This window comes from Pituophis catenifer, unplaced genomic scaffold (genome assembly GCF_029215685.1).
Source record: "Pituophis catenifer annectens isolate HBS135680 unplaced genomic scaffold, rPitCat1.0.hap2 SCAF_2, whole genome shotgun sequence".
Lineage (NCBI taxonomy): Eukaryota > Metazoa > Chordata > Lepidosauria > Squamata > Colubridae > Pituophis > Pituophis catenifer.
In genome coordinates, this window is record NW_027256882.1 from 190,252,483 (window position 1) to 190,273,835 (window position 21,353).

The following is a 21,353-nucleotide window of genomic DNA, read 5'->3' on the forward strand; positions in this document are numbered from 1 at the left end:
TTATGTTCTGTCGATGACCACTTTATTGCTAAATTACATATAAAATGTTACTCAAGATGAACCTGGAAGACAAATATGTAAAAGACTGCATGGTGAAATAGCCAAACATTTTTGGGTATAATATAATGCTAAATAAACAGGAGAATGTATGGACTAATGGAGTAAAATTTACTTTGAATTTTATTTTGAAAGATTTTTTTTTAAAATGATGTATCAGTATTTAATTCCAGATAGATTAGCAAAAATGTATAGAGGGACTTGTAATAAGTAATGGATATGTAATCAAAATCCAGGTACATTTTATCATACGTGGTGGTCCTGCAAATATGTGAAAACATCCTGGATAAACATTATAATGATAATGCAGAAAATACTTAAGATAACAAGTATTAATAAAACCTGAAGCTTTTCTTTTAGATATTATGGATAAATCAATCGAAAAACAATTTGGGACCCTATTTCTTTACATGGTGACTGCCTCAAGGATTGTACTTGCTGGAAAGGAAAGGAGATGCTGACTGTTAAAGAATGGATTTTAAAAATTGACTGAATTAGCAGAGATGGCAAAATTAACTGCCTTGATTAGATATAATGGACTAGGCAGCTTTATAAGAGACTGGAACTTTCTTCATGTTAAATACAATAACAGATGGTTAACAGAGGAATTTGAAGACTAGTGTAATCTTCTTTCACTTTTTATATATATTAGATGCTGGGTCGATTCGCTTATTACCTAGAGTCCTCCTCATCTGAAATATTTGTTTATATAATAATATAATATAATATATTTTTCTTGTTAAATAAAGGATGATTTCATAAGTTTCACTTTGCTCTCACTTGTAAATTTATAACTATTTGCAGACCCATTATATAAGGAGAGAATTTATCAGGTATTTTTTTATTTTTCAACATCCAGCCCACCGGGGGGGGGGCTTTTGGTGCTTTTTTATATATATAATGTTGGATGTTTGGGTCATTTTTTTCTCTTTTTTTCCTTTTTTTGTACACATTTTTTTTCTTTTTTTGTTGGTATTACAGTTGGATGTATTTTTTTCTGTTTTGTATTTTATTCCCATTGATAAAACATAATAAATATATATTAAAAATGGCTCCAGAAATCAAATGATTTTAACCATGACTTCCAGGCATTGTAGAAGCAAGTCTAAATCAAGCCTGAATCAGAGTCACTAGACTTATTCAAGCAGATGCTGTTCCTGGTCCCTGCTGGAGATAGCAACACCTTTATGCTTGATTAGGACTTGCCTACAACTGTGCATAGTTGTCAACACATACTTACACTATGAAGGAGTTGATGGGTAAGGTGAAGGTTGTAGATTCCATATCTCAACTATGTGTGTTGCATGGAGGTGTGTGCCCTAGACACTGGTTGGTTAACTAATTTCTTGTTGGGAAGCAGGCAAAAGGCAGGACACATTGTTGTTCGAGTGTCTCTTAGCCAGGACATTAATATTCATAGAAGTATAAATGCAATAACAATGCAACTGTCTCTGAACAACAGACACCTACATTCCCTGGGTGTGCAGTGACACAGAAATCTAAATCAAACTTAAGGCTGAAATATAGAGGGAATGGGGAAAGGAAGAAACTAGTATGCATTCTAATAGTTACCAAGTTATTCCCTAATGAAGTCTGGTTCCTATGCTGCAATAATCACATTGAGAATTCTGAAATTTTGAGACTTCGGTTTGACGTCGTGGTGAGACAGTCGGGAAAATAGTGGGCTCTGATGAGCCCCGCGAAAACCCCGGCTGCCGAATCGCCATTGATGGGTCTTCGGACCGGAACCATCCTGCAGGGATGGGGATGGAGGAGAGGCATCTCAGACGACCAGAGAAACAGGCAAGTTCCTCGGAGGTCGGAGGGAGCTCTCAGTGAGTCAGCGGTGGGGGGCAGCCGCCATGGTGGCTGCCGTGAAGCTGGGACAAACCGGGCAAGTGATGTGCAGGAGGAAAGCGAAAAAGCCTTTGAAGACGGGTGAGTGACAACCAACCCAGGCTTGAAACAACGTTTGGAGTAATGGCTTTTTATTTTGTAAGACCCCTAGCCTTAAATTAGCAGCTGTGGAGCTAAGGGGCATGGAAGATTTTAAGATGAAATTTTTAAAAGAAAAGAAAAAGACCCGACTGAAAATTGATATTTGAATAGACTAAATTTGAAAAATAAACATTGAGACTTGGTTCAAAATTGAACAACTTTAAAATTTGAATTAGACTTTTAAAGAACAGAAGATAAAGTAGAATTATTACTTTTAAAACACAGAAGAAGGAGAGAATTGGGCTGGAATGTTATATAATTGAAACAAAATGGCAATTTGCATGACTAAAGGAAATTGTGGATTGTAGAGGGACACCTGGTCTAAAAAGAAACATTGTAACTGGCTTTTGTTTGGGAACATTGTGAATACTTCAGATAACAACAGTGGGATTTTGGAGATAGAGCTGCTTTTTCTTTGTCGGCAGATGATTTGACTTTGTTGAAAAAAAAAGGGAAAGTATGATGGAACTCTTATGATGGACTAATTGGCGCAGGAACTAAAGAACTTAAAAGGTGCAGGAACAAAAGAAGAAAATTGATGTGATTTGTTGGCAATAGAAGTAAGAAAAATAACTAAATTGATTTATGGAGAATTAAATTGTGATCATTGAAACTGAAATGGAATATATGTTACAGACAAGGAAATGAGGAATGATATACACAGCTGGAAAAAAGAATATAGAAATAATGTGATCAAAAATAAAGCAATGTATAGATGGACAGTAGTAATAAAAAGGAGGTTTTTACAGATTAATAAAAATGAATATGAATATGAGAAGAATTTGATATAATATGGTAAAACCTGAAATAAAGAAAAAAGTAAGAATATGAGAGGAATAGAATATATTAAGAAATTTACTAATTTATATAAAGAAAGGTTTGGAGTAAGAACTAAGCCTCAATGTTACATTGTTATAAAGATGATAATGACAATGTGATTGAATATTAACAAGTAATATATTGATGGATGGTAAAATTAAAAAAAGGGTGATTATGCTGGGATAAGCAGCAAACTAAGATGATTATGCTGGGATAGACAGCAAAACAGAGAATTATACTGGGTATAACAGTAAAATATAAATAAATGCTGGGTTTGACAGCAAAACAAGATGATTATACTGGGAATAACAGTAAAGATAAAAATAATTATGCTGGGATTGACAGCAAATATGATGATTATACTGAGAATAACAGCAAAACCTAAGAAGTATATGCTGTGATTAACAGCCAAAAGAGGATGATTAAGAGGAAGATTATATACTGGGATAAACTTTTAGAAATAAAAGATGACCATGCTGGAATTGATACTAATAATAAAATGATTATGTTATGACTAAAAGGGTTAAGCTGAGACAAATAGTAAAATGAAGATGATAAATGCTAACAGTTAAAATACTGAATGAATATTTTGTTGATTTATGTCTTTAAGATATATCCATCCATGTTAAAAGGAAAAAAATTGAAATGATACTGAATTAAGGATTTTAAGATTAGTGTAATGGGTTTTAAGAATTTTTTCTTTTTTCAGATAGAATTTATGTCAATAATGTTAGAAGAAATTAAGTTGTGTTATTTGAAAATTAAGATTTGTGGTGAAATAATAGAAGGTAATTGATCTGTGTAAAATGATATGTTAGGAATTTTTTTTTTTTGTGGTAATTAGCGGGTATTCGGGAAAATCTTTTGTTAAAGAGAAATTAGTAATTGTACCTACTTATGACCGGATCAACGGCTCGTTCTGAAAATATTTTTGTATGCTTATGTGTTTTAAAAAAATAAAAAATAAATTTGTTCAAAGAATTCTGGAATTTTCAGGGTGGGGAAAAGGAATGGGAAGAAATTGTTAAATATCAGATAATTTGTCCAACTTGAAAAAATGTTTTAAAAATAGCAGGCAGCACTATTTCAGAGACAGAGCTTCTCCAACAGACACTTGTATCTTGATTGTTCAAAATAAATCTACAAACTTATAAGCACATATTTGCTACTTACAAAGACCAATTAACCAGGTTCCCAACAACAAGCAAAATCATTCTGTCCTAGAGAAGAGAAAGAATAACCAAAAATGAACAATTGAAATCAAATTATAGCAACATTTTTCTGTTTTATCCCAATGCTTTCAACAGGAAATAATTAATAGCATACTTAAAATTATGTGGATTAAATAAAAAAATCAAACCAGAAATGTATAGAGCTCAACCAGATGGTGAAGAGAAATTGCTGGGAAGACAAGAAAGAATGACTGGAACAGAAAGGCACTGAGGTGCAAGAAGCAACAAATCAGAATGATTCCTAAACTCTTTATTACATTGCTAATGAACTGAATGGAATAAGGAATAGCTCCTGTGTTCTGATCAAGAATAAGAATGCACCAACTGGTGGGGCATTACGCTCCTCTCAGTGCCTGAAAAGACTTTTTGCATAGTTCTCCTTAGGCAGCTGCAAGGTGCCCTATACCAAAGTCTGAGAGAAGAACAAGTTGGATTTTGATGTGGAAGGTCCTGCTGTGAGCAATCTTCACCTTATGAAATACAGAACAGTGCACTGAATATTGACAACCACTGGCCATCAACTTTATTGATTTTAAGAAAGCATTTGACATGTCCACCGAAAATCTCTCTGGCAGATTTTACATTTATATGGTTTACCAAGTCTTCATTACTATCTTTACGGATTTATACCTTCTATCAAGCATTAAGACTGAATATGGACTTCTTCAAAATTACTACTTAGACAAGACTGTATTCTATCACCACTCCTCTTCCTTGTGGTCCTCAACTATGTTCTGCAATGAAAATCCCGCATTGGGAAAGGCATTCATTATTCTGACCAAGACCATCTTGGCAACCTGGATTTTGCAGATGATATTGTCCTACATGAGGAAGACGAGACGAAACTACAAGTGATGACTGCCTTAGATAAAGATGCAGACAAAATTGGCCTCAGGATAAGTGCCAAGAAATCGAAGAACATGTATGTGAGTTCTACTGCACAGATATGGGGAATCACATTTGGATCACAGTGACTTGAGGAAGTAGGAAGGTTTAACTATTTGGGTCGAGTAATCGCCTGAAATGGTGATGCAGAGATAGACATCAAATGCTGCACTGGAAAAGCAACAGCTGTTTTCCAGAAGATGAATAAAATCTGGCCCTCGTCATCTATATCACTAAAACTTAAACTCCATTTGCTCATCTCTATAGTGATCCTGACAGCCATTTATGCCAGCAGGATTTGGAAGGCATCAGCAAGTATTAAGCAAGTATCAGAAAGACTTGACGTCTTTCAACAAAGATGCCTTCACTGAATCCTAACGATTCACTATTTTGATCATATTACTAATGAAGTAATATTTTCTCCTGCAAACTACATAACATTGTCGCATGCAGAAACTGCAGCTTGAAGATCATTTTCTCCACATGGAGAACGATCAAATCTCCAAGATGGCAATGAGATGGACACTCTCTACCCCCTCATCCATGCCAAACAACCAAAAGGACACTCTTAAAATACATGGTGAAGAATGTTCATGGAAGACTTAAAGACTCTAAACATCACACAGGAAGTTGCTGAAGCACTCACCCAAGACTAAATATGCTGGAGTGGCCTTGCTGCCCAATATGCTGCATAGCATGGGAGGATCTAATGCTAATGCTAATACTTGTAATGTGAAGTTGCATATCTGATATACATTTGCATTTGCTTTAGCATCATTATAAGCTTTTAGAGCATGTTTGATCACTTAGAAATTTCAAGTTGCATTCTATGTATACCATGCAAACACAGATCACCCTTCATCATAACTGCTTCTCTGAGTGAGGGTGCCTTTCCCGCCGCCTTGAAAGAGGCGGTGGTGAGGCCCCTCCTCAAGAAGCCTTCCCTGGACCCGGCTGAATTAGTTAACTATCGTCCGGTCTCCAACCTTCGTTTTGTGGCGAAGGTTGTTGAGAGTGTGGTGGCACGACAACTGCTCAGGCACCTGGATGAAGCTATCTATCTAGACCCGTACCAGTCGGGCTTCAGGCAGGGGCACAGCACAGAAACGGCATTGGTCGCGTTGGTGGATGATCTCTGGAGGGCCCGGGACAGGGGTTGCTCCTCTGTCCTAGTCCTATTAGATCTCTCAGCGGCTTTTGATACCATCGACCATGCTATCATGCTGCAGCGGTTGAAGGGGTTAGGAGTAGGGGGCACCGTTTTGCAGTGGTTCTCTTCCTTCCTCTCCGGCTGCTCGCAGTTTGTGTTGGCAGGGGGGCAGAGGTCGACCTCGAGGCATCTCGCATGGGGAGTGCCACAAGGGTCGGTCCTCTCGCCTCTTGTGTTCAACATTTATGTGAAGCCGCTGGGTGAGATCATCCGTGGTTTTGGGGTGAAGTGTCACCTGTATGCTGATGATACTCAGCTGTACATCTCCACCCCAGACCACCCCAACGATGCCCTTGATGTGATGTCTCGCTGCCTGGAGGCCGTGCGGGTCTGGATGGGGAGGAACAGGCTCAGACTCAACCCTTCCAAGACCGAGTGGCTGTGGCTACCGGCGTCCCGATATAGTCAGCAGGTGCCATCGCTGACTATTGGGGGTGAATCTTTGCCCCCCACAGAGAGGGCTCGCAATCTGGGTGTCCTCCTGGACGCACGGCTGTCTTTAGAAGAGCATATGACGGCCGTGGCCAGGGGGGGCTTTTATCAGGTTCGCCTGATCCGCCAGTTGCAGCCCTTTCTGGACCGGGATGCCTTGCGCACGGTCACTCATGCCCTTGTCACCTCCCGGCTGGACTATTGTAATGCTCTCTACATGGGGCTCCCCTTGAAGAGCACTCGGAGGCTCCAGCTGGTCCAGAATGCGGCCGCGTGGGTGGTTATGGGCGCAACCCGTTGTGCCCGCGTGACACCCCTCCTGCGCGAGCTGCACTGGCTCCCAGTGGTCTTCCAGGTGTGATTCAAGGTGTTGGTTACCACCTTTAAAGCGCTCCATGGCACAGGACCCGGGTACCTTCGAGACCGTCTTCTGCCACCAATAGCCTCCCACCGACCAGTCCGTTCCCACAGAGAGGGTCTCCTCAGGGTGCCATCAGCCAAGTTATGTCGGCTGGCGACACCCAGGGGGAGGGCCTTCTCTGTGGGAGCCCCAACCCTGTGGAATGAACTGCCCCCGGAAATACGTAAGATCTCCGACCTCCGGGTGTTCCGCTGCGCACTGAAGACCCTGTTGTTCCGCCAGGCAGGGCTGTCAATATAATAATTTTAAATTGGGGTATTTTAATTTTTGGGGTTTTAAATCGGCCAAATCTATTTAATTATTTTAATTTTTAATTATTGTTGTGTCTTGTGTTTTTAAATTGGCTGTACACCGCCCTGAGTCCTTCGGGAGAAGGGCGGTATAGAAATAAAATTATTATTATTATTATTATTATTATTATTATTATTATTATTATTATTATTATTATTATTATTATTATTATTATTATCATCATCATCCAGAGTAGTTTGGTTATCTGAATGCAGGAATTAAGCTACAAAAACTTATAAAAAATCATAAGGAGCTCTCTATTCCATATGACTCCAATCCTGAATCCAGATTAAAAGATATCTGAGAAATGTTTTCCCAGTCTTTGCTTCAAAACATTTAAGGGGAAGTTACTATCTCTGTTAGGATATGTTAAACCAAAAATCTACCATTTGGTAATTTAATTACATAATAATTATTCAAGGAGAACGGGGTAATGTATCTTTAACTGACCTTCAGTCTTCCTTTCACTGCTGACGGGAACACCCAGTTTGGCCCTATGCTAGGCAATTACTGTCAAGCCTTCTTCCCAAGGCTTCATGTGGCGTTCTCCAAATAGGGTCTATCATTCTTCAAATAGTGTGGGCCATTCTCATGAATGTATGGTCAGCAGCTGCCTCACATAGATCCTGGCTGGGCATACCTTGTCAGCAGCAGGAGGAAGATGGCAAAGGTCAGTTGGAAACAGCAAGACTGGCAGGACAAGCAGAGCATAGGGTGACATGGCTGGTAGGCTGGCATGACCAGTGGTGTGCTAGGGAGCAGGCCAGCAGGTTAAGTGGAATAGAGGGTGGTGAGAGCACCTGAAGCTTGGTGCTATGGCACTGGATGGCCGGATGTGGCATGGACCAGGCAACACTCCCTGGTGGCAGTGGAACTTGGGTTGAGAGGCCCAGGATTGACTGCTGAAGCCACCAGGCTTCTACATCAACCTCAGTGCCACCACCCCAGCTGAGGAGTGCCACTGTGTAGGGAGGCCAAAAGAGCAGAGGTGGGGGAGAGAGGTGGGTGGAGGAAGTGAAGTACCTTTGAGGTCATAAGTGTGAACATCTGCGACACACTCATATATCATGTGATGTGGGGGTAACTGCAGTGATCATAACTTCAGGGACTGGGTGTAAGTACCATTTGTTCAGTGGCTGAACTTCAAATGGTCTCTGAATGAATGGTCAGCTTTTGAGGACTATCTGTGGATAGGGGAGAGTGGGTCTCCCACTAAGAATCTTGTCAAGCACAGAAAGTTCTAGATGGTAGTTCTGAGTAGGTGCATCCTCATACGAAACCAGGAAAAAGAATTCCAAGTGGAATTCATCTGTAGTTTGTCTACAGAAGACAATATATTACTAGAAAATAGATTACTATTGCAGTGGCAAATAAGACCATTGTGTTTATTTAAACTATAGCTTCAAGGGACTGAGGATGTACTTACCATGTACATGGGTCGGCTGCATTGTTGTATATAATCTGTGTACAATACTATAGCTATACGTCGAAAAACCCCAAGGTCTATGGCAGAAAACAACAAAGGGAATTAAAATATGGCAATCAGCATTTGACTGAGATCATGTTGGAGCAAATATATAACCCAGGTCTGAGAAGCAAGAGTTGGCACAAAGTGGATTGGAATCTATTGGAAAATATTTGATTTTCAGAAAAGGACAAAGGACCCTTGACTACCCGTTATTTTAACACTACTGATAAAAATATGACTTTTTATACTATTATTAGGCAGCTGTAAGCTAGGAAATTTTGAGGTTATTAAGAAAGGATTTTTGTAGATTATTGTAATCTCAATTATAGATTGGTAATGACAGGCTATAGGCCTAACAGTCCTTTCACAGTGCTTCCAGAGCACTTCCAGAATATATAGCTAAAAATTAGCAGCAAAAATACCAACTTTCAAGGAATATAGTTTTTCCCAATTTGTTTGCTACATGACAAACCTTTGCAAGAATTTATTTACTCATTTCACCCCTTAATCATCTAAATTTAGAAGTAGGGTACTTCTAAGTAACACTTCAGTCCGACCTAAAATTATCATACTATCAGCCTGGTCTTTTACATTCTCTGAGGCTGAAGAAATACAAAAAGGAAGTTAATTCTACTGCTTCCTGTAACTTGCTCATTTCTACTATAGTAGAGCAATAATTTGAATGCGACTTTCAGCAAACTTACTGGCGGATATGTTTTTATAAAATGCTTCCATAGGGCCTGATTTTAAAAAGCATCCTACCAAAAAAAATTGTAGGGAAGCTGCGTCATATAGAATGATGGTATCTTTAGTTAACCATTGAAAAGACTTGAAGGTCAAAGTTGCTTCCTGGCAGGGACTTGGAGCATGGCATAGTGAAGGCACCACCAGCTGACACAACCATCTATTCAGAGACTTGGGTAATGGTAGCAATGATTCTTAGAGGAAAAGATAGCTTTTTATACCATCTCCAACAACCAGCATTCTTGAGAAATAATAGAGTAGTTATGCCATCTGGTTTGTTTTACAATATCTATTCAGAAGGCATTGGGGATTGAAGCTATTGACTTTTCCAGAAAAATCCAGAAAAATGAGTATGGTTCTTAGTCTTGCTGCCAAAGTCCTTTTTTGCTTAGTCCAAGGGGGAAGGCTTAACCCCAAATGCTAGTTACCTGGATCAGAGACATCTGGTTCCAAGTGAAGCAGAAAAGAAAAGCGGGGGGAAATGCTTGTGAGAAGAATATATTGACACAGCAAGGGAGTGTAAAGCAGCTAGGAGGTGTCCTCAAATGCTTGCCAACCAAAATGCATTGTAAACCACCTTGAATATTCAGAGAAAGGCGGCATACAAGTTGAACAAATAAATAAATAAATAAATAAAATGTACATACATACACAATAACAAGTTCTATGCTCCCTGTGAAAAGCACTACCTGCTGAAAAGTAACTGTTGCTTTCAGTACACAAAACAAATAAATACATATGCAATCCTTTAATGGATCAGTATTAGGTAATGCATAAAAATGTCAACATGGATTCTTTGTTCTATTTCTCAGCCTGGCTGGCAGGAGAATTGGCATCTTAAAGTTGCCAAGATTAAGAAACAAATGTAATCCATCAGAGAAAAAAAACAACAGTAAGAAAGAGTAAAGCTCATTCTCATATCCCATCTGTTTGAATGCATTGGCTTTCTGAACTTATAACCTATTAATAATTACAGGTAGTAGATGCAGAGGTAGTTAGGAATTCCGTTTTTCTTTTCCTGTCAAAAAGACTTACTTTGCATGTCTCTATGTAAATGCTTTCTATTGGTTAGACATATATTCTCAAGGCTTTAATCTGTCTCCTTATTCACTTCTGACTCTGACCTCTGTACTTCAGCTACTTACTCGGCTCACTTTCTCTTCAGAATGGACTTCCAGGGTTTTAGTAGTTAGCTACTAAATAGTCACTATGCCAGAAACTACAACAGTAATAGGGAGACTATGCAGGCAAGTATAAGCATCAACAAAGGAAGACTGGATGGAGTCAAGATAGTAGAAAGATACTTAAGGAGAATTGCAGATTGAAAATTAACATTACATATGGACAATAATTCCAGACTAGCAGCTCACATGGAGTTATAAATGATAGAAAAATCCATCCAAAAACTTGTTTTACTATGTGGAAAGATAGATTAGCAAAAAGCAGTTTATAGTTGTTCTCTCAATCACAGAATTATGTATCTGCATCTGTAACATTTTATCTCAATATATATGTGTATCTACAGCACTACTTTGCCAAAAAATAACTTGGCTACCCAAACAAATATTGGACTTTGAGATAGATAAGTTGAATTATAGTTGAGGACAACAAAAATTGCATTTTTGATTCCATGTACAAAGCGCAATGATACCAAGTACCATCAAGTGCAAGATGCATTCCAGGATGGGCACAAGTATTAACCCACAGGGGAGATAGCAGTTGACATACTCACCAAATCATGGTCAAGAGATCAGTTTAAAAGCTTTCGTGAAGCAATGGGAATCATTAACTGATGTGATAGCCATTGTGAAGGAAATGCATGCACCAACCGCGCACGCGGCCCCGTTGCAAACCGATAGTAAAGGTAAGTACAACCCACCCCTTGTACACACAAGGGGTGGGTTGTACTTACCTTTACTACCGGTTTGTGTGTTTGTTTGTTACTACTCTGTGTGTGTGTGTGTGTGTGTGTGTGTGTGTATACACACACACATATATACATACACACACACACACACACACACACACACACACATATATATATATATATATATATATATATGTAGGTCTTTGGTTATTCGGGTCTTGTCCCACGTAAAATTGAAGGTTTCTTGGTGACGTTTCGACGAAGTCTCATTCGTCATCTTCAGGCTGGTGTTCTCGGCTTCGTGCTTCCAGGAGCACGAAGCCGAGAACACCAGCCTGAAGATGACGAATGAGACTTCGTCGAAACGTCGCCAAGAAACCTTCAATTTTACGTGGGACAAGACCCGAATAACCAAAGATCTACATACAAACACCCGCGAAAACCTGAGAAAACATATATATATATATATATACCAACATATATCCACAGATGATTATGTTAATCAATTTGGCAAATCTCTAATGTCTTACAAAATTTATACTCTGCTAAGTATATTGCTTTTGCAGCAGACTCTCCAAAATATAAAACTACTGTACCTGCTATTCAACAGTGTTTGGGCTAAAATCCTTAAATAACTGGATTTTAATTAAATTTACTTCCAAGTAAAACTTACCTATCTTAAAACGACCCATGTAGTAAATCTGGGTGCTAAGACCAAGAGAGGCCACAACATGGATGATGGAGAAGAGGACCCAAAACCACACATTTTTCCCAAAAACCTTGGAAGGAATAAATAAATAGTTATCCCAATATCAGACACAAGTACTGTATACTGGCTTTCAAATAAAAAAAAATTAAAGACTTTATAGTGAACTTTTTCCAACTTAAACTAAGTTTGGTGATCAGAAAAAATTGGAAAGACATACCAATATAATAGTAATTTAATAATGCAGCTGTAGAATAGGGATGGGAATAGATAATTGTCTGATTTATATTTTCATGTAATCATACTCAAATTGCATTTCCAAAAATCTAAATGCAAACTAAATATAGATGCAACTTTTGATTATTTTATTAAGGCAATGAGTTGTACTTCCCTCACACTTTTTGAAAGCCTCTAGTGATGGAGCACCCACAACTTCTGAATGCAAGCTACTGCATTGGTTGATTGGTCTCACCCTTAGGAAATTTCTCCTTAGTCCTAGGTTGCTTCTCTTTGGTTAGTTTCCATCCATTGTTTCTTGTTGTGCCTTTTGGTGCTTTGGAAAATAGATTGACTCCCTCATTTTTGTAGGAGCCTCTCAAATTTCCTGACAGAACAATTAATCAGTGGAACAAGTTGCCTCCAGAAGTTGTAAATGCTCCAACACTGGAAGTTTTTAAGAAGAGAGTGGATAATCATTTGTCTGAAGAGGTGTAGGGATTCCTGCCTAAGCAGGGGGTTGGACTAGAAGACCTCCGAGGTCCTTTCCAACTCTGTTATTCTATTCTATTCTATTCTATTCTATTCTATTCTATTCTATTCTATTCTATTCTATTCTATTCTATTCTATTCTATTCTATTCTATTCTATTCTATTCTATTCTATTCTAAATATTGGAACAGTGCTATTTTATTAAGCTATTTTATTGTGAGTTGGACTGAGAAGAAATTTCCTAAGGGTGAGACCAATCAAGTTGGCCATTCCCACCCAGTCACATGACCCATTTCCCACAGAAAACACCAGGAGCCACAAAACCTGGGCAGATGTGGCTGGGGGGGGGTTATGTGACTGGGTGGGGGTGACATTGAGTTGGCCACGCCCACCCACCCAGTCACATGACCACCAAGCCACACCCACCAAGCCGATAGGGAAAAATTTTGGATTTCACCACTGATCTATAGCTGCTGTTTTTTACTATTTGGTATCAATGGAAGTTTAAGTTCATGAGAGTCCACAGAAGAGATATTTTTCAGAAGTTCTGCCTTACTTGCCCATGACTCTATATACAATAACGCAATAAGACACAATCCTACCACTCCAAGTACAGCAAGGCAAATAACCACTGCAAAGGATGCATAGGCTGAGTAAGCACTGGCGTTGATGTCGGGGTGGCGAGTCTGATATAGTTTTAGCATACACAATCCTGCAATCATATACATGAAAGAGGTGTCTGCCAAAAGAAAAGAAAACAGTTCTTATCGTGGTTACTTCTGTTAACATTAAAGAGATAACTATCACTCTAGACCAACTACTAACTAATAATATTAATCATTAAAAGAACTGTTGTTGTAGAGAGCTGAGATTGCTAGTATGAGGCCAGATAATAAAATAAAACCCATTCTCCCGATTGCAATGTTAATTTCAGAGCAAGACTTCTAAGCCCTTTTGATTGTAGCATAAAGACCATGGGAACTAATGACCAAAGGTATGGAGAACTAATTTTTCAAACCAACAGCCAGCAGAGGAACCTCAAGACCTCTTAGTTGCAGTAGAAAACCAGATATTATATAAAAACACATTTTGTTCTTGTATATTTATAATTGTTTTTTAGAATTGGTAACAGCACAATTTTATGTATCTTACTCAATTAGTCTGTTAAAATCAAGAGGGCAGACAGCAATTTTAAAATACAAGTAGTCCTCACTTAATAACCAGACCCACCAAAAATTACTTATGACCTATTTCTGGAGTTCTGATGGCTGCACGCATGTACACACACAATACATACACATGTCATATGACTGCATTTGGGTGCTTAGCAACCAGCTCACCTTTATTGCCAGTTGCAGCATTTATGACTTACAACAATTACTTGCCCTTTTTTGGCCTTTTTGGTCGGTTTCTGGCAAAAAGCATCCCTAGGAATCCACTGGTTCACTTAATAACCACAGTGTTTACTTACTGACACATTTACTTAATGACTGAGATACTTGCTTAAAGAATACTATAAAAATTAGGTCTGGTCACATGGGTGCCTTGACTTATGACCATCATGATTTATGAAAGAATTCCATCATAATAGTTGTAAATTGAGGATTACCTGTACTTTCCCTCCTCCAGAAAAAAATTACATACATAAGCTGTGTTTGCACAATATATAAATCTAAAATGGAGAGTTTGTTTGTGTTACAGTTTGTTCTGTGAATGAAGGCACTTATTCAACATTGTTATGTCAACTGAACATCTCATATAATACTAGTTTTCAGAAAAAAACAAAAAAGCTGTTTTTTCAGGCTTATAGCGTGCAAACTTAACACAGTGATGAAATGTTAGAAACTGACACCTCCTGTTTTGCTTTACTTTTTCTAAAATCTTGAGAGGCCACTAAACCCAACCTGTTCAAAAGGCCAGAAGGCTTTGACAGGTCTTGACTGGAAAAAGCCCTCCACTTACCAAACTGGAAATTAGTGTAGTTTGGACAGACGTGGTAGCAAGCACTGAGGACACCTTCCATCATTAAAGCGACACCCATGGCATAGAAGAGGCCAAAATGCTTAGGGATCCCATATTCCTTGAAGGTAAGAGAAGACAGAAGAAGAACCAAGCACTATATTATAATCATAATTATAACTTATCTTTCAGTTTTTTCATTCAGAACAGGTAAAACAATTAATTAAAAGAATAGATAAAACAATTAAAACCCAATCAACAGCAGCTAAAATTATTAACAAATAACTAATTGAAGAAGGTGGACCACACTTTACCATATAAATGGTACCACTTGATGTGGTCTTTTACTTCCATGTGAAAAATATGAAAGGTGAATTGCCTTCTTAAAATAAATTTACTATTTGATTGTAGATATTTTTATTCAAATATGCGTTTTTGTACAGATTTTCTTCATTTTGCCCTTTGTAAAGCAAAATTACGAATCTAAACAAGTTTTTTATCCTTAAGAACCTCTTTCAGATTTGCTACAGTTTCAGGTTTGTCATTTATATTTTCTAAGAAAATGTGATCACTGTACTTCTTGCAGTCTTGCTTACCACCTGCCCTCCCATGCTCTCTGTAGTTACCCCCTCCTTGCCCATATTCAGCCTCTCTTTCTTCTCTGGGGTTTCTTTGCAACTCTGTCTTGGCTTCCCCAAAATTCTCACTAGTTGCTCTCATGTTCAGCCTTTTCCCCACACAAACTTTCTAGAGGACTGAACAGTTTGAAGGCAAGTGAAGTGCAGAGAAAGCCATTCAGAGATCTCCTCTCACTGAGAGAAAAGAATTTAGGGAAAATAATTTTGAGCAAGATTCTCTGAGTGGAAAATTAAACACCTTCCCCAACACAAATGCCAGGTCTTTTAAATTCAATTGCTTGATTCTTAAACAAAAGTTTTGTAAAATAATCATGAGATTGGAGTCTGCCCAAAGGCATAGCTCTATGAAGGAAAGATAACAGAAAGGGTTCTTTCCTTTAGCAAAATCCTTGGCTTCACTGGCATTATAAGAACCAGAAAGACAGAGGCACTTTATACCAGTGTCCACAATGCCACCTTTACCCAGCAAGAAAGTAGGGAGTATACCATTGCACAGGTGTCTTTCATTTCCAAGGAACGCCGATGGAGAAGGTCTCTGCACAACACAATCAACAGGAAAAGGACGCCCAGTAGCATGTGGCCAATGTTGCTCAGGATGTTGTTGAAAGCACTGCAGAAAAGCAAAAAAGCCATATAATATATTTGTCTCTGGAACTGAGCATATAAAATAATTGTAAGGGAATGCAACTATGTAAAATAGTATTTTTTTTCTGTTTATTTCCAAGGGTCATCCTAATCCCATGTGCAAAGCTGTCTTTTGCAAGACTGTGAAACCAGCAGTGATAACACTGGCTTTGTTTGACTAACACTGTGAGGAAAAGTAAGGAAAATGAAATAATCTGTCACCTCAGACCCCAGACATGCAAACCCAGGTGCAACCATCTGAAGTCTTTTTCATAATCAAGAACTTGGGGAAGAAATATAGTTGTCCTCTATTCCAATTTCCAGTATTTCCCCAAAAATATTACTATCAGGGGTACCTTTGGGGAATGGAATCCAGGACTACGTTTGCCATCTATGACTGCTACCAGACCTGGAAATTTTTCCCCCACCCACTAACTGCACATGTAACTTGCCTTTACTCATGTGTGTCAAATTCCTTCAATTCAAGTTAAAAATAGTAAAGTCAGAGGTTCTTGATTCTTGGTACTTGGTTTTTGATTTTGTTAGCATTCCTTTTACGGGATTTTATTCTGTTTTTATTAAATGATATTATTAATCTGCAATTAATATTGCTGTAATAACGGATTCAGGACTGAGCAGAGAGCTGGACTAGAGATGCATTCCAATCCTTATATTCTACAAGTCTATGAACATTAAACTTCATGCAAAAAAATTATATTCATTGCAAACCACTTACCCCTCAGAAAATGTCCATCCCCATTTCCCAATTACACAAAAAGAAACTCAAATTAAAACCCAAGCCACAAATTGGGAATGATCCTCATGCACACCTCAGGACTCCCAGCGGATGAGCACAAAGGAAGTTGTAATAACAGATGTCCTGATTTCCAGTTACATTCACCACCTAAAAAGTGGAAGGAGAAAAAACAACAACCCGGCATAAAGTTTTACTTGTATTCATTGCACATCTCAGCTAAGACAATGAACCAGTGGGCTGTTGCTCCCGGTTCTGTCCGGTTCTTGAGAACCAGTAGTAAAAATGGTGGGAGGCTCTGCCCACCCACCCTGACATCATATTTGATCTGCGCATACACACATGTCCTCCTGCTGTGAACCGGTAGTAAAGGTAAGTAGAAACCACCCCCCTTGCAATGAACAGCCAAGAGAAGAAAAACAAGCAATAGTTTCATTCCAAGCAGCAGAGCCACTACTTTTAGATCTTCACAAATATTCTAGTTGTATTTGGTGTACTGGATGTACTTCAACAACAGTTCCATGCAGTAATGGGTTCCACTTACCTTCGCTACCAGTTCAGAACTGTAACCGTGTGTGCGCTTGCTTCACTCGCATGCAGCGCTTCTGCACATGCGCAGAACTTTCTCTGCATGCGCAGAGCATCTGTGATGATGTCCGGGCGGTGGGTAGAGCCTCCCACCGCCGCCACTACCAGTTCGCCCAAACTGGGGCGAACTGGTAGAAACCCACCACTGGTTCCATGGTTTGGTATGTTTCTTTCATGAGTGCAGCACAGCCAACAGGTACTGAAGGGTGTACATTGCCATTGTGTAAAAACAGAAGATTTTTGTAGAATGGTATGTGATAGATTAAATTACAGATTATTTTCACAATTAGCAGCCAGAAATCTGTAAAATACACCCAAAAGGGTTCAGGAAGCAAAATCTTTGTTGACCAGTGTTATTTCTGTTCCATCTTAGGTTTCTTTTTTCCCCTTCCAGTACAACAATGCATTTCTATTTCCTATGCACATACATTCTATTTTTTCATGAAGGAACAGAAATATCATTTCTCTTCCTATTATCTATATATAGGAAATATTCATTTGGAGCCACAATGCTCTCTACTACTTTGTGTCCTTACCATCAAGACAAGGAGATGCATAATTGGTTTCTTTCCCCTCTCCTCCCTCTTTTTACGTCTCTATTGGACTTCAATTAGAAAGCTTGAATACTAAGGCAAGCAGAAGTAGAAGGAATTTGCTGGGAGAAATTGGAAGTCAGAGTGGGAGGAAGCCAAGCATTACACATCAAGTTGTGGATATTTTCCAGTTCCAGTGGCCCTAGCAAGGAGATCACATGGAAGGCATGGATCAGGTGCAAACAACCAGGAATGACAACCAGGATGAGCTGATCAGAGTGATATGTTTATTGTTGCTTGCCGATAGATAGGGATCTTGCCAGACTGAGGGATTTTCCACATCCCAACGGAGAGGATAGAACATTGCTCCTGTTAACTTCGTAACGGGACCAGCCGTTGTGAGAGGATGGTTGGCCATTAGCCTTCGTTGGAGAAAAAGAACATTGGACCCTCTCCCTGTCGTGAGAAGACAGTGGAGTCCAGCCCTATAAATGGATATTTTGTGACCTTTTATGCTCAGTTATCCCTTGGACTATGATAGATTCCCGGACTGGCCTTTCTTTTCCCATCTTTGGTTCCGTTGATGCTCCAAAAAACCGACCTTCTTGCGCTGCGAGACTCCCCACTCTCGCAGGCCTGGCCCTCCACGTTATCGAGGGCCTATCTTGATGATGGGCTTTGGGACCCCGAGAGATGGCATGCAGCAAAGAGGGGGTTGAGGGGTTTTTTAGCTAAATTTTTAAGGAAAATTTTAAGGGGACCCGGGAGGACGGGTGGGGGTTGTAAAATTGGACCTGGGGGGGTCCAGATAGCGACTGCGCAGGATGATGGGTCGATTAGCTGCAGCAGAGGGGTCGCGAAAGGAAATTTAACCGGGGGGCAGGGGGACGATAGAAAGGGCTGTGTAATTGAAATAATGAGTGGGAGGGGTAGGGATGACGGGCACAGGGGGTCATATCAAGTGTCAGGGGTGCGCACACGCTGTCTCCGAGCGATTGCGCACTCCGGCCCCCAATGCGTGACTCGTGTCCTGGGCTGTGTAGAGCCTCAGGCCCAGGGTCCGCGGCTGATATTATGTAATGCCAGGTCGGTGGTTAATAAAGCCCCCCTCATCTGTGATCTTATTTTGGAGGGGGGTGCAGACCTGGCAGGTATTACGGAGACCTGGTTGGGCCAAGAGGGGGGGTCCCCCTCGTCGAGATGTGCCCGCCAGGTTTCCGTGCATTTCATCAGCCAAGGGCTCAGGGGAGGGGTGGGGGAGTGGCGGTGATCATTAGGGAGAGTCTCTGTCCGAGGGAGACCATTGTTCCTCAGATAGCCGGATGTGAGTCCCTTTGTGTGAAGTGGGGCCGTGAGGTGCAGATGGGTTTGCTGACTACGTACCTGGCTCCCTGCCACGTGGCAGCGACCCTGCCCGAGCTACTCGACGTCATTGCCAGGGTGGCGGTCGATACCCCCAGACTTATTGTCATGGGGGATTTCAACCTTCCATCTGCGGGTGAGGCGTCAGAGGTGGCTCGGGAGTTCATGGCTTCCATGACGGCCTTGGACCTGACCCAGTTAGTTCAAGGCCCCACTCACATAGGAGGACACACTCTGGACTTGATTTTTATCTCTGGTCAGTGGTTGAATGATCTTGGTAGAGGGGACCTAGATATTAAACCCTTGTCATGGACAGATCATTCACTCCTTCAACTAGACTTTCCTACCGCCTGCCCCCGCCGCAGCGAGATGGAACCGACCAGATGGTTCCGTCCCAGGCGCCTGATGGATCCCGAAAGGTTCCTGACGGAGCTTGGGCCGTTTCCTGAGACTCTAACACACGACTCGACTGAAGAGCTGGTGGCCGCCTGGGAGAGGGCGGCTGCTGGAGCTTTGGACCGCATCGTGCCTTTACGGCCTCTGACCCGATGCCGATCTCAATTAGCTCCTTGGTTCTCCGAGGAGCTGAGAGAGATGAAGCACTGGAAAAGACGCCTAGAGAGTATTTGGAGGACTAGTCAATCCGATTCCGACCGGACACAGGTGAGGTCTTATATCAAGACCTACCTAGTGGCGATAAAAGCGGCAAAATCTAACCATTTTTCCGCTCTTATCGCATCTGCAGAGAACCACCCAGCCGCCCTGTTTAGGGTGACCCACTCCCTTCTTCGGGGGGGAGTGCGGGAAGATCCCTTGCAGGGTCGTGCTGAGGATTTTGTGCAATTCCTGCACGATAAAGTCGCTCGGATTCGGGATGGCTTGGACTCCGATTGGATGAGTCCACGGGAGGAGACCGGGGCAGGTCTTGAGAATGTTATCTGGGAGAGTTTGATCCTGTGACTCCCAAGGATGTGGACAGGGTTCTGGGTAAGATTAGTGCCGCCACGTGTTTATTGGACCCGTGTCCCTCCTGGTTGGTACTGGCCTCCCGGGAGGTTACACGAGGCTGGCTCCAGGGGATTATAGGTGCTTCTCTGAGTGAGGGTGCCTTTCCTGCTGCCTTGAAAGAGGCGGTAGTGAGGCCCCTCCTCAAGAAGCCTTCCCTGGACCCGGCTGAATTAGCCAACTATCGTCCAGTCTCCAACATTCGTTTTGTGGCGAAGGTTGTTGAGAGCGTGGTGGCACGACAACTTCCCCGGCACCTGGATGAAGCTATCTATCTAGACCCGTACCAGTCGGGCTTCAGGCAGGGGTACAGCACAGAAACGGCATTGGTCACGTTGGTGGATGATCTCTGGAGGGCTCGGGACAGGGGTTGCTCCTCTGTCCTAGTCCTATTAGATCTCTCAGCGGCTTTTGATACCATCGACCATGGTATCATGCTGCAGCGATTGAGGGGGTTAGGAATAGGGGGCACCGTTTTGCGGTGGTTCTCCTCCTTCCTTTCCGAACGCTCGCAGTTCGTGTTGGCAGGGGGACAGAGGTCGACCTCGAGGCGTCTCGCATGGGGAGTGCCGCAAGGGTCGGTCCTCTCGCCCCTCCTGTTCAACATTTATGTGAAGCCGCTGGGTGAGATCATCCGTGGTTTTGGGGTGAAGTGCCATCTGTACGCTGATGATACTCAGCTGTACATCTCCACCCCAGACCACCCCAACGATGCCCTTGATGTGATGTCTCGCTGCCTGGAGGCCGTGCGGGTCTGGATGGGGAGGAACAGGCTCAGACTCAACCCCTCCAAGACCGAGTGGCTGTGGCTTCCGGCGCCCCGATATAGTCAGCAGGTGCCTTCGCGGACTATTGGGGGTGAATCTTTGCCCCCCATGGAGAGGGCTCGCAATCTGGGTGTCCTCCTGGACGCGCAGCTGTCTTTAGAAGAGCATATGATGGCCGTGGCCAGGGGGGCCTTTTATCAGGTTCGCCTGATTCACCAGTTGCAGCCCTTTCTGGATCGGGACGCCCTGCGCACGGTCACTCATGCCCTTATTACTTCCCGGTTG

At 41.3% G+C, this 21,353-nt stretch overlaps 1 protein-coding gene across 2 annotated transcripts in view; it reads right to left on the reverse strand.

Annotated features, from left to right (window-relative positions):
- The window catches only part of SIDT1 (SID1 transmembrane family member 1), a 74,149-nt gene that overhangs the window by 7,676 nt on the left and 45,120 nt on the right, over positions 1-21,353 (reverse strand). Inside the window, exons 15-22 of one of the 2 annotated variants that reach the window (XM_070935319.1) lie at positions 16,890-16,963; positions 15,922-16,045; positions 14,801-14,918; positions 13,441-13,577; positions 12,098-12,203; positions 9,986-10,000; positions 8,772-8,848; positions 4,048-4,094 (exon numbers count right to left, since the gene is read on the reverse strand). In XM_070935319.1, coding sequence (XP_070791420.1) covers positions 4,048-4,094; positions 8,772-8,848; positions 9,986-10,000; positions 12,098-12,203; positions 13,441-13,577; positions 14,801-14,918; positions 15,922-16,045; positions 16,890-16,963 — 698 coding nt within the window. The remainder of the gene's footprint in view (positions 1-4,047; positions 4,095-8,771; positions 8,849-9,985; positions 10,001-12,097; positions 12,204-13,440; positions 13,578-14,800; positions 14,919-15,921; positions 16,046-16,889; positions 16,964-21,353) is intronic. The other variant, XM_070935318.1, reaches the window with a different exon arrangement.